This window comes from Pteronotus mesoamericanus, unplaced genomic scaffold (assembly GCF_021234165.1).
Source record: "Pteronotus mesoamericanus isolate MK-2021 breed Mesoamerican mustached bat unplaced genomic scaffold, CSHL_Meso_final contig_105, whole genome shotgun sequence".
In the NCBI taxonomy this organism is placed as follows: domain Eukaryota; kingdom Metazoa; phylum Chordata; class Mammalia; order Chiroptera; family Mormoopidae; genus Pteronotus; species Pteronotus mesoamericanus.
Window position 1 is genome coordinate 15726361 of NW_026555006.1, and position 16826 is coordinate 15743186.

A 16826-nucleotide genomic window follows, 5' to 3' on the forward strand; every position below is an offset into this window, starting at 1 on the left:
AGCAGCAATAGTCAAAGGACCAACACTTTAAGCCTTTGCTTTTCATGAGCCCCTGATCTCTAATTGGGTCATATATCATTCTTGCAAAAGGCTGGAAAATGCTCTGGGAATTTGCTATCCCTTCAGCTTAAGGTAATGTTAGTCTGCCGTCATTGAAACATTGTTGATGCAAACTGTTTTCAGAGCTGTTGCAACCCCCTCAGGGTCGCCAAGCCACCTGCTGGGGTACCGCCAGCCCCAACCGCAGCCAATCGAAGCTCCTTAGATACAGAGTAGGGTTAGAACCAGAGCTTCCTGATTTAATCATCATTACAGTGCCTGGAAGAGAGAGGAAAGGAAAGAGCCCATGCTAAGTGGAAGGCCCTGTGCAGGGTAAATTGTATGTGCTGATATTCCTCTTAATCTCACAGTAATTCAATAAGGTTAGGAATCATATCTCAGTTGTAGAGATGAGAAATCAATGCCAAAAGGGATTAAGTAATTTGCTGAAGGCTACCCAGAAAATAAGACGTGAAACCAATATTCTAGCCCAGAATCAAGTGCCTAGGCCTTCCTCACCCAGAAGAAAAAGAGTAGATGGGCAAAACTATAATCAAGGCCAACAGGAGAGTAACAAGAGATAAGGCAGTAGTTGCAATAGGATAACTGGCACTTTTTAAAACAGAGGCAAAGGGCCCATAGTAGATGATTGATTTTAATATAGAAGTCACTAAATATAATGGGTCTGCTATTAAATTTTTTACAATCATTTAAAAATAAAATATGAAATTTCATAAGAAGGGTTATGAAGTGAATTGCAAACACATGCCCAAGTGTCTGATGCTGCTAAAATCTCTACTCCCCATCCTAGATTATATTATATAGCAATCTTATTCTAGATGACATTTCATGAGTATTTACTATCTTCTAGACACTATTGAAGGTTCTTCACTTACATAAACTCATTGAATCCTCTAATTGTCCTATGGGGTATATGTATATGCTATTATCATGGCCATTTTATAGATGAGGAAACCTGAGACACAAAGGGATGAAGTGACTTGCCCAAGATTATGCAGCTAAGAGATCTAGGCTGACTGAACCCAGGTGTCTGGCACCAGAGCCAGTGCTCTTACCTGCCAGGCTTACTGCCACCACACTAGCAGGCACCAGCCCCATTTCCATCAATAGTTAAGACAAAGGATCAGAAGAGGATCCCAGGGCTGCTGTATACAATTACAGTTTTTATGATGTAAAATTTTCAAAATGCTATCCTTACAGCGGCAATATGCATGAGATCAAGTGGCCTCTCATGTAAGACCCCCTCCTGATATGCCCTTGTATCTGGACCAAGAGTGAGCAACACTACAGCCAGGTCTATCTCCCGAGACTTGTCTTGTCCACACCTATAGCTCGCTGCCCGCCAAGACATCGTACAAGTTTCGGTGCCTCTAAATTGATCCTATGCAAAAGTTGATACAATTACCTCTTTCTCAATTCCTTTAGCAGAAGCTAAATGTCTAGGAAGAAATGCTCACTTTTGCAGTATATATTGGGTTGGCCAAAAAGTTCATTTGGTTTTTTCTGTAAGATAGCTCTAGTAACACCTAGTTGTCTTTAACTTTATTTGAAACAATTTTGTTAGATTGTATTGTGACAGCTGTCATATAAATGTGCATTTACAAAAAACTTATCAAAATAGGTGAATTTCTGTGTAGCCATTTTAATATTGAAGATGGAAGAAAATTTACATTTTCAGCTTATTATTCTTTATTATTTCAAGAATGGTAAAATGCAACTGAAATGCAAAAAAGATTTGTGCAGTGTATGGAGAAGGTGTTATGACTGATCAAATGTGTCAAAAGTGGTTTGTGAAGTTTTGTGCTGGAGATTTCTTGCTGGATGATGCTCCATGGTCCCGTAGACCAGTTGAAGTTGAAAGCGATCAAATCGAGATATTAACTGAGAACAATCAATGTTCCACCACATGGGAGTAGCCAACATACTCGAAATGTCCAAATCAACAAAGTTATTGGTGAAAATGAAAAATGTGTCTTTTATTTTACAGAAAACACTAAACGGATTTTATGGCCAACCCAATAATTCTGAAAAGTTGTTTTTGATGAGTGTGAGTTGGTAACTTTCCCCTCTGCTTTCCTACGAACCTGAGCTTATTGTGGCCATGATAACTCACTGGGTTTCCTTGCCTCTCTCATCCTCTCTCTATCATGTGCATGTCTTCATTATTTTTATCCCCAGATCCTAGCCTAGTGCCTGGCCTATTATAGGCACTCACTATTTGTTCAATGAATTATAACTTTTATCAGCTAAGACCCTTCCTATTCTTCTGTTTAGATGAAATTTCTTTAAACCAACTAATTCCCATAGCCAGGGAATGTCAGAAGACCCTAAGATCTCTGTCAACCCCCATGATCTTTCAATATCAGCACCCTCTCTGATTCTAGCCCCTTCATCCACATGGACATAGAACTGGTTATGAAAAACCATGCACCTCCACTAAGTGTTTTGTAACCGAAGTAAAAATATTCTGCTAATTTAGAAGGGGTTATTGATGGGGAAAGGGAGCCACAGCCTGAAACCCGACAGCTGTCCCACTAACTCTCTGTGTTTTTCTCTCTGCCCCACCCTTTGAAGCCATAAGTAATTTCATGACCTGGTCCTACCTCCTACAGAACAATTCCAACCACACCAAACTCCTCAATTTTTCACCATCCACCTTCTTGGTCCTCCCTTCCTCTGGCTCCTCCAGTTCATTTTTTTCAAAATAACAATAATGATAACCTTCCTCTGTTGCTACAAAGTCTAATGTGGCTGCAGGTGGACACTTTTGTGTTCTTATTGAAGAGACATCATGGAAGAAAAACAGTGATAGCCAACATTTTTGAGTACTTACTGTGTGTCAGGAACTATTATCGGTCCTTTATAGATATACGTTATTTTATTTAAATTGGCTTACAGAGGTTAGGTAGTGTGTTCCAGGTCACAGAACTGATAAGTGCTGGAGTCCAGACACTGAGATTCATCCCATTCTAAAACCCTTACTCCTAAACACCTAGAGCGTAGGGCCGCCGTGGGTAAGTGAGCCCTTTGGAAACATTGCCCTCCGTTTCCTATGTTCCTATAATCACAGGAACAGTAAATAGAGAAATATGAAAGAAAATATAGATTCTCAAAGTAAGTTCAACAGTACCACAGAAGTTCCTTCTCATGGGGGAAATTCAAGACCACTCACAGGGGAGAAGATGAGAGAGAGCACATTGGTTTACGTTCCCGGCAGTAGTTTTAAATGGAGCCATCTAGACTGGGACAGACACTCACTGAGATCTGCTCTCAAAAGGGAACCCAAACACTGCTCCAGCAATTTGTGTCTTGTGGACTCCACGTTTTAATGAGTCTCCCTCCTGCACACACATACCCACACCCCACACTCAAATACCACTAGAGCAATTTGTTTTGATTTAGTTGGCATTAGACAGGTTTACTGGGGTGAGAATGCAGGAAAGGGGAGGAAGGTACTTAATGTTTCTTCTTATTAAAATACTTTGGTGTATATAGCAAGAATGATCCATTTTCCTAATAGCTACAAATTTCTTTTTGTTACAGAGGTTCACCGGATAGAGATGGAATTGTAAGTATTTAAATGATCATTTTCAGTAGGTTTGCACTTTATTATATGCATTGGTTAAATTTCTTAAAGCCCCATTTTTTTTTCTGAAGGGAAAAATAGCTTAAATGACTTTTCAGACCTCTCATTGTTATAATTTTCCGTAGTAATCACATGGGACATAAATGCAGTCTTGGTCATGGTGAACTTATTTATGGCATTCACCTAAAACCCTGCCCCAGATTAGACAAGCAAACTAGTCATCAATATGGTGGGTCAAAGACCAGGCAGTTCTTGCAGGGGCTGCTACCATCGACTGTTATTTCATTTCCAATTTAATGATATAAAAGCTCATTATGTGAGAATGTTTTTCTCTAACAGAGGCCGCAAAGTCATAATGGAGCTGAGATCCAATAAAATTGAAAGAAGCTTTTCCCCTTTCCTAGTTGAGCTGCAGATACATTTCTATATTAAATTCACAAGTAGGGAATGGTCTTGAAACCACTTATGCCTGAATTTACAGCCTGAAGAAGGAAAGGATGTCCACTGGGTTTAGATTTAACAGTAATTCTGACTCCTTGCTGGTCCCCAGATTTCTTGATTTTTAAAGAAATCTATGGTGCCTTGGCTCAGATTTACCCGAGTTGTGCTTATGGGGAGTCTGCACCCACTTCTAAAATGACTCCCTTCAGATCTAAATCAGATGCCTATTCAGAAGGTTCAAAAGAACAGCTGTTAGTGAAAAAAATAAAAAGGACTCATATTAGGCTCATTGGGCTGGAGTGGGAACTAAAATAAACCTGGTGGTTAAAAATATTTTTTGAAAAATCACCCTTTATAATATTTTACCTACATTGGGGTGTTAATTGCAGCTATAGCAGGAGGTTTTCTCCCACACTTGACTCAAGGTTCCTAGCTTTGGGGTGCCTGTTGCATTCATGTAGTTCTTGCCATGAAATGTTAAGAAAATAGAGTGAAGTTTACCAGACATTGGGTAACACTATAATCAAGGCTCTATTCAGCAGGGGAAAAAAAAGACCCAGAAGACTCAGCTTCTCCTCACCTCTTGCTTCTGGCTCAGAGCCCTCTCGTTAACTCTGTCTCAGGTACTCTCTGCTTCTGTGTCTTCTCTTTGCTTCCGTCTGGGTGCCCTCCCTGGGTCTCTTGTCCCCTCCATTCTGACCTCCACAAGGCTCTGTTAGCTATTCTCTGCTTTCTCTCCCTGCTGCTCCCAGGCTGGATTGCTGTTTCTTGCTTCTTTCCCTCGGCCACCCTTAGTCCTGTCCTTTTCCCTTTTTCTGAAGCCTCTCCCACCCACCCGCTCATTGTCTGTGAGGCCCCATTACCACCTCAGTGTTCTCTGCTCTTCTAGGGACCACCAGTTTAAATCTCTGGTAGCTACGCGCCTTTGTGCCTGGTACATTGCTGGCATGGAGTGAGTACACGCTGCCTTGATGAGCCTCGCCGTGATTCTGCCGACTTGCCCACTCTATCTCAGGGCTTTGTACTGGCATTCCCCAAGTTCTCCTCTACCACCCCCATTCCAAGTCATATAAAGTTAGTTATTAGTGCTCGTAACCTCTTTGTTTCTCAATTGGAAATACCGTAAATAACCCTGGTCATGATTATTAGGAAAGGCGGATTATTTCATTTTGATTTCTCAGGAAAGAATGGAAACCCATTTGGGGGGGAAAAAAAAGAGCTACATTCAAAATAAATACTTGTTTTCTGAAGCAGGATGTGCAGCTTCATAGGTAATTGGAAATTATTATCCAGCTGCTAGGTTTACTATTTGGAAATGTTCCCCAGGTTTTACCCACTTACTGTGGTCACCAAATTTGAAAACTCCTTATTATACAAGTGCCAGAGGGGTCCAAGTCGCTGCTTGCATTTAGTCCTTAGAGGCCTGAACCTGATTTTCTTTCAAATTCAGATTGATTACTTTAAAACATTGGGTCTGTGGACCTGCTCTATTTTTATGTGGCTAGCTTCCAAATTATTGTCTTTTGGATGTATGAAGTTGAAATTTATGGTTTCACTGAGGTAGTTCTATAAACTATTGGTGGAAGTGCACTCAGTTAATGCGTATAAATGACTTCGTCAACAGAGCTACACAATAGGTTTAATGTACTTAAGCTTATTTCAGTTTCTCTAAATCCCGTAAAGCCCACCTCTGGTGACAATACTTTTGCAGTTTTGTCTACAGAGTTTTCGTGGCAGGGTTTCGTGTGTGAAGGTGAGCTTGCCTTGCTCCCCACAGGGCTGAAGTTACCTGTCCTGCGTGGAACTGTCTGTCATGGTGTTTGAGAGTTCAGACGGCTGGCGTTACAATGTACTGGAACCCAGAGACAAACTCTAATCATGCAGGGTACACTTTAACTTTTTCCTAAGCAGATCAGATTTTCATCTACACATAGACTCAGGGCATCATCTCTGTTCATCCTGAGCAGGTATGCAGAGAAGGGCTCAGGTTTGGAACTGTCAACTGGGTGTGTTACATGTATTAATGACCCTCAGTAAGGCCTTGATCTAGGGTAAAATATGGTAGAGCTAGGCCTTTCATACTTTGATTAGAAATACAACCATTTTTATTCAGTCTTACTGTGTCCTGGTATCTGTTCTTTTCCTATAAATTAAGTGCTGGCTGAATAAGGACTAGATCCACGTAACCCCCATGGCCTGGGATGTATCTTCCTCCTCCTTTCTTCTCCTGACCTAGCTACACTGGCCTGCTGAATAGAGCCTCATTATGGCCCCAAAGTCCACTCTTTGTTTAAAGAACCCTGCCAACATTGGTAAGCCCTACAATTTGGCCTAGAAATTGTTTCTTCTATGATGCTGATACCACATGATTCTTTATATGTGTCTTGAAGAACAAACAAAACAACTTTTTCTACATGAAAACAATCAATTCCAGCAATCCAGCCCACATGAACCACCCTACAGTAACAAAGCAGAGTGTGCATGTGAAGGAGGAAAAAAAAAGTTTCAATAAGGAAACAGATTTTAGTTTAAAATTTCCAAGGGGCTATATAGAAACAGTGAGTAAAATCCCAATTTGAAACTTGAAAAAAAGTAGCATTTATTTTCTCCACTTAAGAAGAGTCTTTTTTAGTGATTTCTAAGTTACTTTTGAACACCTGGGGCCAATTTTTAAATTAACTATGTAGACTCTATGATGTCTGAATATATTTTTGAAGAGTAATCAGGCATAAAAGATGTGTGTTTCCTTTGAGACAAAAGAAAGGTACACAGATATTTTAAAAAATTAACCAGAAATCTTTGGCTCTAACATAAGCATAACCATACAAATTGAGTAATCATCTGTTAGGATAAGCATTATCTTAGTAACATGAGGAATTTGACAGGACCTTGGCTTGTGGGAAATGGTGTGCTTGAGCAAAGGATGTCGAGTCAGGGATGCTGATCTCCGCTTGGGCTATGCAACAATTTTGTTCAATATGCCAGCCCACATGTGGCTCTTTAAAATTCAGTTTCTCGGTCACACTGCCACATTTCAAGTATTTCATAGCCACCTGCCATATTGGACAGCACACATATAGAACATTTCCATCTTCTCAGACAATGCTGTTGGACAGTGCTATTCTAATGGATTATTTGCAAAGTGAGTCAAGTCTACCTCAGTGGCAAAAAGATAATATTTAGGCAGTAGATCCTGTGTCTTGAATACTTCTCACTTGCAGATCAGTATGTGGGCATGAGCTGACCTAGGAAAACTCCCAGTGGAAACTGAGAACTTTGATGAATGTATACTTAAACCTAATTATTACTACATCCCTTCATTTGGCCCATCATTTTCTCTGAGAACAGATAATAAGCCTGACCAAAGTAAAATACCTATTAATACAAGATTAACACTGCTGTGAGCCTCAGCTATCTTTAAGTGACAATCATATATTCAAGTAATAAAAGTTACTTGTGCAAAGTATAAACTTTTGGAAAATACACAAAAGAAAAATGTAAAATAATATGTAACTCCAGCTCCAAGGGAAAAAAAATCACTGATTAACGTTGATAAATAGCCAATGCTGCTTGTACTATTAAGCCTAGTTTTTAAATATTTCCCCTCTTATCGTCTTTCTTGCATCTTCAGAGTTTTCCAATTGAAAATCAATAGAGCCATTACCTTCACTATTACCACTATGAGCTACACTTGTTTAAGTGGCTATACCAGGAGCAGTTTTTTTCTTGAGGCTTACCAGAATTTCAGCCAGACTCTGCCATTAACATGATAACTTCTACCTGTGAAACCAAATATATTTGTAAGAATTCACTAGCAAATGAGGCCAAATTGCTACTTTCTCTAATAAAGCTGTGTGTGTGTGTGTGTGTGTGTGTGTGTGTGTTTTGAATACCTATCTGCTAAAAAGAATGTATTTTGTTAGTGTTAGTATATGTATTTAAAATGTTCCTATTTTAAAAGAAAAAAATGTACAGGTTTTGCTTCTTCATCTTTATCTTTCATTGGTTTCCATGGAAACAAGAAAATTTTTTTCACTTAGCCCAGATCTAGAATATTCAGGAAATTCAGGAATTTTTTACCCATAATATTGGATCTATGTTGTCAGGAAAAGAAACACATGCATTTGTTAATCTAAACACATTAACTATCTTGGTTTTGAAGGGCATTGTTTATAGAAATGAAATTATCAAAGAAGCAAAATATAGAACTGAAAATTCTGAACTCAGTAATTTACTGTTACCTAATCTTTTTGATTTTTACATAACAATCCTCTGTATTGAGGAATTGTTTAATGACTAAAAGATCTATTAATAGTAGTACTATACTGATCACAAAATTCATGAGTTTAGTTCTTTAGGATCAACTTATTTCATTTGATTCCCATTATTATAAGTTAAGTCTGTGTGTTAAATTTGTTATATATACTGTCTAAGAAGGATTTGGAGAATTTTGCAAAGACATCACAAACAAATTGGTAAAGTAGGAATTAAAAAAGAAATCAAATATGGCAAAAAGAAAAGAGGAACCGTGCCCATTCCCCATGGAAGAGATTTTTTTATTAAGCTGGTACATTATTTAATAGACCATTTCCTCAACAATAGCTTTATAGGTTATACAGGTACAAAGTTGATGTAGCAGGTGGTTAAAACAACCTTTGCTCAAAGTAGAAAGAATATCAGTGAAGCACTAATTCAATGAAGGCAATTATTGGGAAAAGTTAAAATGATGTAGTCTGAGAACATAATCTTTTTCAGGAGCAGGAAAAAAGGAAAAGGGGTGCAAGGCCTACATTCCTGGGCTCTGGTCTGTGGAAACATTGGTAGAGTTCTTGCGTTTGTAAATTCTAGAGCAGTGGTAGCACAAAAGGAAGAAAGAGGGCTTGAACATAGTATCTGTTCCTTACACACTGTCCACCCTTACTAAGCTATTGTTGGTTCTTAGAATGCTCAGTCAACATTCAGTAAGTATTAATCAGTGATGATGGTTACTGCACTATGTCTAACTTGGTTTTCCAGTGGCCCTATATGCAAACATGAAAAGTTTACTTTTCCCACCTGTTGTCAAATTGAGTGTTAGCTGTTCACATTGTGGTCCAAGTAGCCTTCATTCATGATTGCAAAATTAGAGGTCCTGTCTTCAAGCCTTGTGTGTCACCATTTAATATGTGTTGTTCCAAGATCTGCTAGTGCTGAGTGACATACCATTGCTCTCTATGTGCTAAATACTGGAATGCTGTTGAATGAACCCTACATTACCAACTTAACTTGTGTTTTTGTCCTTTGCTCACAAAAAGTAGAGAATCCACTCTGACTGGCGTGGCAGTGGGCTGGGCATACTCCCACAAACCAGAAGGTTGCAGTTCAATTCCTGGTCAGGGCACATGCCTGGGTTGCGAGCCAGGTCCCCAGTTGGGGGAGTGCAAGAGACAACCGATCCGTGTTTCTCTTGCACATGGATGTTTCTCTCTCTCTTTTTTCCTTCCCCTTTCCTCTCTTTAAAAAAATAAATTAAAAAAATTTTTTTAAAAGTATAGAATCCTAGTAATTTTCCTTTGGATGAGGCCACATCCTTGCTCAAGCGCTGTGGCCATATATCATGGTTGTACTAGGGGACAAAATAGAACTTTAAGATAATCCAAAGAGAGTAATGCTGATATCCAATCATCTTGCAATGATATGTGTTCATGCAAGCATAAGACACATGGATGACAGACATCCATGATTAATCCTTTGATTCTATTTTAATAGTTTAAGAAAAACCACTTGTAAACAATATCAACACTATTTTTAAAAAGCAAAAAGATTTATATGATCTGAAGAGAATCCAGGGTATTACACTATTTTTAATACCTAAGAACTGATTTAACTAATTTGGAACTGATTTCCTTTGTATTTATCAAGGGGTTGGTTAGGAAAAAATTGAGTCAGTATTAGAAAAGCTAAAAGCTTAGTTAACAACTTGGATGAATACTCTTTGGATATGTTGGAACTACTTGTATATGAGAGTAACATGGAAGTCAGAATGTTTTCATTTAAATATATATATCTGGTTTTATCCCCTGAAGGTATAGGGAATTTGATTATAATGTAGGTGCTTCTAATTCTTTGGTAATTGAATAAAATTTGAACAGCTAGTAGTTAATATCCTACCCTTAGCTATCCTTACAGCCTTTTGTGAAATAAGTATGTAAGCTCTGTTACGCGGTATCACAGCAACTCAATTTACCATTCAGTTACACAAATGTGGTTGCTTAATAGGCTGCTCCAATTTGTCTTTCTAGTCCTGGATTTTGATAGCTCTTGCTAAATAAAGATAAGAGTTAAGCGTTCTTCATTCCTTTTATGTTTCATTCAAATGTTTCTCTTCTAAATTTATTTTCAAATTTATTACAGAAGAAAAGCAATGGAGCGCCAAATGGATTTTATGCAGAAATTGATTGGGAAAGATACGTGAGTATAAGGTTTTTTTTATTATTATGTATTTCAGAACTTGAAAATGAATTGATGAATTCTTATATTTAGAACACAGAAATAAGTGAAATACACCATCTCATCAGGAAGTACCTGGCACGATGAACATGGTATAGAGGTTAAAAGCATTAGAGGCTGTTGGATATGGATTTAAGACCTAGCCCCTCCACAAATCAGCTGTGTGTGGCTCTGTGGTAGTTATTTTGCTGACCAGCAAAAATTAAGTCAGTAATTATTTTGTATCATTGTTGCAGGGATTTAATTAACTAATTATTTGCTCATAAATAATGTTATAAGGGAAGCTATGAGGTACTAATAAAGGACAATTTTTAAAAATGAATTCTTTTACCTAGAAAGACTCTTGTTATAATATTCTAAGATTCTTAAATATTCATGAATGTGATACTCTGAGGATACAAGAATAATGCTAATTAAAATACCAAATTACTCATCAAGTACTACTGTACTTACTACCCCCACATCTAGCACACAGATTCTAAACTCCATTGCTGTCCCTGGTCAACATGTAAGTGCTTAATTGAAACATAACTTTCCTCAAATTTGTTTAGTCCTAAAAACTAATAAGGCTGCATAGGAATTGCTATTATTGTTATTAATACATTAGATATAAACCCTTCTAAGTAATAAGAAGGATTTTATTCTTAATACATTGCATCATCTTGCTTTTGACAGGGAGCGGGTAAGAGCAGGGATGGCCTCAGGAAGGATATGACCTTTAAGCGAAGCCCTCAAGTATAAGCTAGGGTTACCTGGCTGACCATTTGAGGGAAGAGAATTCCAGGCAGAGGGAATGGTATTTACAAGGACCCTGAAATGGGGAAAAAAATAAATAAATTAAAAATAAATAAATAAATAACCTTAATAACCTTGCAACATGCAAATGATGAAAGCTAACAGTGGGAAGAAGGCCTAGTGGCTGAGGGGGATCAGAAAACGGGATCTCAAGCCTGAGGCTCGAGGGAGGATCAGGAGCCACCAGGGGCTGCCCCGAGGCACTGGGCTTTACTCTGAGTGCAGTGGGAAGCCAGGGACAAGATTTTAGTAGGGAAGTGACCTTAATACACTTGCATTTGAAAAGAAAAAAGTAAACTGAGTACTGAAGAAGGACAAAAGGGAAACAATAAAGAAAAGGTGGCTTTTTCCATGCCTTCAGGCCTCTTCCCTCCCCATGGTCATGGCACTTTTATTGCTTCAGTGACTCAAAATCTCTCCTTCCAGCTCTGTTCTACCTGCCAGGCCTATTACCTCATGTTCAGTAGGACCACCCTTGAACTCTTCTTCATCTTCTTCCCACCACCCCCCTTCCTCCATGTAAGGTATTGTCTCAAATACCTGGGCTCAAGGACTAGGTCTGCCATTTGCTGTATAGGTTCCTTGAGAAATGGCATCTCATTTCTCTTAATTTCCTTCTTGGAGAATAGAATAATTCTCTCCACATATGATAGTTATGAAGGTTCAGTGAAGTAAGTGTGAGTCATAGTGATTACAATAAGAACTAAAACATGATAACTAATTCTAATCATGCAAACTTTTTCCTAAAAGTGTTAGTTGTCTGTTGTTACAATTAGTTCAGCCAGGAGTACCAGCAATCTCCCAGGATTTAAGGGTAGAAACCTTGGAGATTTATTGAACCTTCCCTCTCCTTTTTCTCCTATGCTAGATCTGTTAACAAGAACTAACAATTTGTCCTTCCACATATTCTTGATTCATCCCTTCCTACCACCAACAACTCTGTCTATATTCTTAGCACGTCTTACTGGCATAATGCAAGTACGTTGAATTCGTTTTCATTTCTCCATTGTCTCCTGTGCCCAGCCTTATCTAAAGTGTACTTCCTCAACACCTTAAGATGCTCCTTTCAGCATATCCTCCTTTAATTGAGAAGCTGCCGTAGCTGTATCAAGTCTGAAGTGCCCCCCCAGCATGTTGGCCACCATGGTCTTATTTCCCATTGCTTTCCACTGTACAGCTTCTTTTCCAGTCATGTCATCTGAATAATACTGTCAGTTCTACCTTGGTGTCTCAATATAGGCTCTTCCTCAACAATGAGTCCCTTCTGTCCTCTCCCTCGGTCCCAAAAGGCAATGCAGAGCCCCAATTCTTTCAAACCTTACTCATTTCCTCTTCCTTCAGACTCCTATCACTGATGTCTTGTGTGTTGTTTTGTTTTGTTTTGTTTTTTCTTTTTGCCTACCAAAATACATTTCAGTTTTCCAAAGGACAAATAATTTTCATTTCATATCCCTTCATGTGGCTTATCACGGTCCTTTGCTTGCAGAAAATGCAGGATAAATTCTCTGAGTGTTTCCTTTCATTGACCATTGTTGCTCCCTAATTTGTTTTCCCAGTAGTAAGACTCCCCAAATATCCTTGAGAAAATATCTAAACATATACTGCTGAGCATATACCTCAAAAAATTAAAATCCTTCCAAAAATAAGAGACATGTTTAAATCCTTAAGTAGAATGCTCTAGAAGGAAAATGAATAATTCCTTGATTAATGTTAAGATGATAATTGTATTATGTGCACTTGTATTTTCCTAGAACTCACCTGAACTGGATGAAGAAGGCTACAGCATCAGACCTGAGGAACCCGGCTATATCCTTTCTATGTATTTTTGTATTTTAATGTTTTTCCCCTCATAAAACAGTATTATAAATTCAGGTTTTAAAAAGATGTTGAAATAACTCAAGCTTCTCAAGTCTGTTCTATAATATTAGCAATGAATAAATAGCACAGAGAACAGCCTGATTACTAATGAGCAGGCATTTGGCCTTGATCTATTCATAGCAGAGAGAAAGGAAAAAGAGAAAAATGCACTGAAAAACAATTGTGCCAATTGCAGATACTGGGTTGTCTGCTAAAGCCTGACATGACAGTGTCATTTATCATGACTGGCAAATAGCTGTTACTTGTGCTTTCCCCACAAATCATCTCTGGGCAGAGCAGGTCACACTCTGAAGCACTTTAAACTCATCGCAAATCATCCATTAGAATGATTTTACTCTCTCCGTAGAGGGCTTGTCAGTGTGTGTACAGAGTGTGACACACTAAATGTCCAACTGCAGCAAAAATGTAGGACATTATAACTATTGCCCCTTGAAATTCACCATCCTTAATCATGTTGCAAGGAAAGGTGGATAAATTCTAACCATTGTCTGATTTAGTCTTTTATTTGTTTGTTTTGCTTTGATTTTCTGCCATCTTAAGGATATTTTTGCTCCCTTTATGTGCACTCTTGTCTTATACTCATCACTACCTTAAAGTAGAAAAAAAGAGTTGTGTATCTTTAACTGTGTTCTACCTACCAAAGGAAAGCACTTTTATTCTTCAAGTGAATCAGAAGAAGAAGAGGAATCACACAAGAAATTTAATATCAAGATTAAGCCATTGCAATCTAAAGACATTCTTAAGAATGCTGCAACTGTAGATGAACTGAAGGCATCGATAGGCAACATTGCACTTTCCCCGTCACCAGTGGTGAGTGGCTTTTTATGTCAAGCTTGGGTGAGGCTGGACAGAGAGCTGTGTTCTGCCCGTGTACATTAAGTACAGAGGAAATTCCTTAACTGAAGGCTGCATATGGTCACCATTTTATGAACTCAGCAAACCCTAAACAGCTCATTCTAGCTTTAGAAAGTTATGCTGATTTTATATTGCATTTTTTGTGCTTTTCAAAATGGTAAAAATGCATAGGAACATGTTTCTTTTTTTACTTACCTTCCTGAAAGTATTTGCAAAAGAAGAAAAAAACACCAGATTATCTAGACTTAGTTCTTAAGCAATTAAAAACAATATAAAGTTTACATATTTACCAACAATGGTTTTTTAAAATCATCTCTTAGTGTCTATTTTTATGATATAACAGAAACTCCTGGGAAGAAAACCAAGTAAATTACTTTTCCTAAAAAATTTCATTGTTATGCTTCAAACAACATATTACTATAATATCATAGATCATAGTCTAAAAATATATTAAAACTCATAATCTTCATTATATTTTATTATCAGATTGTCTTAAGTACTCTTATCTTTTAGGCACCCCAAATACAGGTATGCCCTATTTGTTTTACTCAAACTGGTATTTTTTCCACAATTTACACTTCCTTCCTCCAATTCCCATCTATTAGATTTCTTTAGTTGTTGAATTCTAAGTTCCAACACTTACAGTATTTTCTCTTTGTTGTTTGATAAATGCTACAATTGTTTTCTAAAAATAGCTGTGAAGAACAGCTGAAGGCTCTCAAACTAGTAGCGAATGTGTTCTTGGCATCTTTTTCAGAGAGATGTGTTCTCCTGATGGCATTCCCTGATGAAGTAGTTAACAAATGCTGAACCACTTTGATAGATGCCTGCCTAGGATGAATACAGTCTATAATGACACCTCCTTCAGAGCTTAGTGTTTATAATGACCTTTATTGCTACTGTTAGTGACACCTAAAATGATCACTAAGAGTAATTGACCACAGCAAGTGATATTTAAGGTAATTTTTAATCATATGCTCATCTGTTATCTTTAGATGTCTTCCTGAAAAGGGAGACATGAAATATATTAGTTTGCTTCCCCTGCCACATGGAAGGTAGATTTTAAACTCACACACTGGTCTGTAATACTGACATATTGGTCTATAATAGTAGTCATTTCTAGTAATGGGAGTGTTTTAAATTGCACACACTTTCACTTTTCAGTTGACATCTTTCAAATCATTTCTCACTCACTGAATCTTTTTTTATTAATTGTAAAAAATCTATTTAAGTGCCCGAAACCAATTTATATCCACTTCTCTGTGGGGCATAATAAACTTAGTCGGCATTTGGAAGTTTCCTGGGATAAGTGTGAAAGGCAAGTTTGCAGGATTAAATGAACAAACTTATAGGTAAGAAAACTTACTAGAACAGCCAGACACATGGTAGATATATGGTGAAAGGTATTCGAACCTAGGAAAGAAGAAATGCCCTTTATCAAAAAGAATATGTATGCCCAAGGCATCTGCTAGATCTCTCTCCAACCAGAAATGCTGATGAGGATGCAGCAAGAAGAGTAGCTGCTTCCTCTGAGCTCTCCAAACACCTCTTTTAAAGGTGATATACTGGCATGATGTGATTAGGATTCTGATAAAAAGACATTAGGGAAAGCAGTGCGAAAATGACATGGAGACACTCAGGAGAAGTAATGATACGGTTAGGCTGTTGTGCGTCCCAGCACCACCCCAAACCGAAAGACCCTCGGGTTCCCCTATCACCCTGCACGCTCTGCTTGTTCTCTCGAATGCGAGGGCCTGGCTTTGTCATTACTATCGTTGGCAAACAGGTTTGACTTTTTATATTTAGTACAGGAGAGGGAGCTGTTCTTGCTACCTTAGGAAAAGATAAACATGCTTCTGGGTATACATAAGTATAAAGGGACAGAGTAACTACAAACATATTATTGGCTTTAGAATCTTTATTTTCATCTAGATAATCCATATGTACCTGTATTTCTTGTATCCAGTACCTTATCTCCAAAACCAGATATGTAACAATAACCTTCTGTAATTCAGCTAGTACCATGATAAAAATGGCAAATAAATTGTACAACTTTAGATATTCCTATTAAAACAATCAGAATATTTATATATCTATATTTAATTCAAGTACAAAAAGAAAAACAGAGCCTATGCCAGTTAATGATATGTCACAATATTTCATTTAGTCTATGGTTCTTATTCTACCAAATCATCAATCATCATAATCACTCATCGAAACAGAAGAAATTCCAAATAGTAAGCTATTCATAACTGTGTTGGATTTCTATTTCATTTTAAAGAGTTTTAAGATAAACTCAACAGGTAAAAGTAGTTAATTTCTATTCTTATCATGTTGTGGTTTCTTGATAAGTTACCATGAAGTTAATTTCTGTTACCGTGTTGTAGTTTCCTGGTCAGATACCATGCGGATAGGGCAAAGCTGAACATCCCCCAGGTTTTAGTTGTTGATTTGGCATCTGCACAAATTAGAATATTGTCGGAGATACTTTAAAAAAAAATAGTGGCTTAAACAGAATATGTGGTTTATTTCTCTCCCATATAAAAGTCAAAGCCGATAGCCCAGATCAGTAATTGAGTCCTACTCCGGGGGTCATTCAAGGACCCAGGGACGTCTGTATTATGGCTCCATCTTTCCTAGGGCGCCGCTGCCTTAGCGCCATCATTCACCTCTGTGTTCCAGCCTTGGGGTGGAGGAATGGAAAATAAAAAGCGAGTGGTTT

The 16826-nt window shown here is 37.9% G+C and overlaps 1 protein-coding gene across 1 annotated transcript in view; it reads left to right on the forward strand.

Moving 5' to 3' along the window:
- Nucleotides 1-16826, forward strand: part of SGIP1 (SH3GL interacting endocytic adaptor 1) — a 197708-nt gene that overhangs the window by 81951 nt on the left and 98931 nt on the right. Inside the window, exons 3-9 of the mRNA XM_054574374.1 lie at nt 3604-3628; nt 4627-4710; nt 6522-6589; nt 7309-7312; nt 10481-10537; nt 13123-13177; nt 13884-14059. Coding sequence (XP_054430349.1) covers nt 3604-3628; nt 4627-4710; nt 6522-6589; nt 7309-7312; nt 10481-10537; nt 13123-13177; nt 13884-14059 — 469 coding nt within the window. The remainder of the gene's footprint in view (nt 1-3603; nt 3629-4626; nt 4711-6521; nt 6590-7308; nt 7313-10480; nt 10538-13122; nt 13178-13883; nt 14060-16826) is intronic.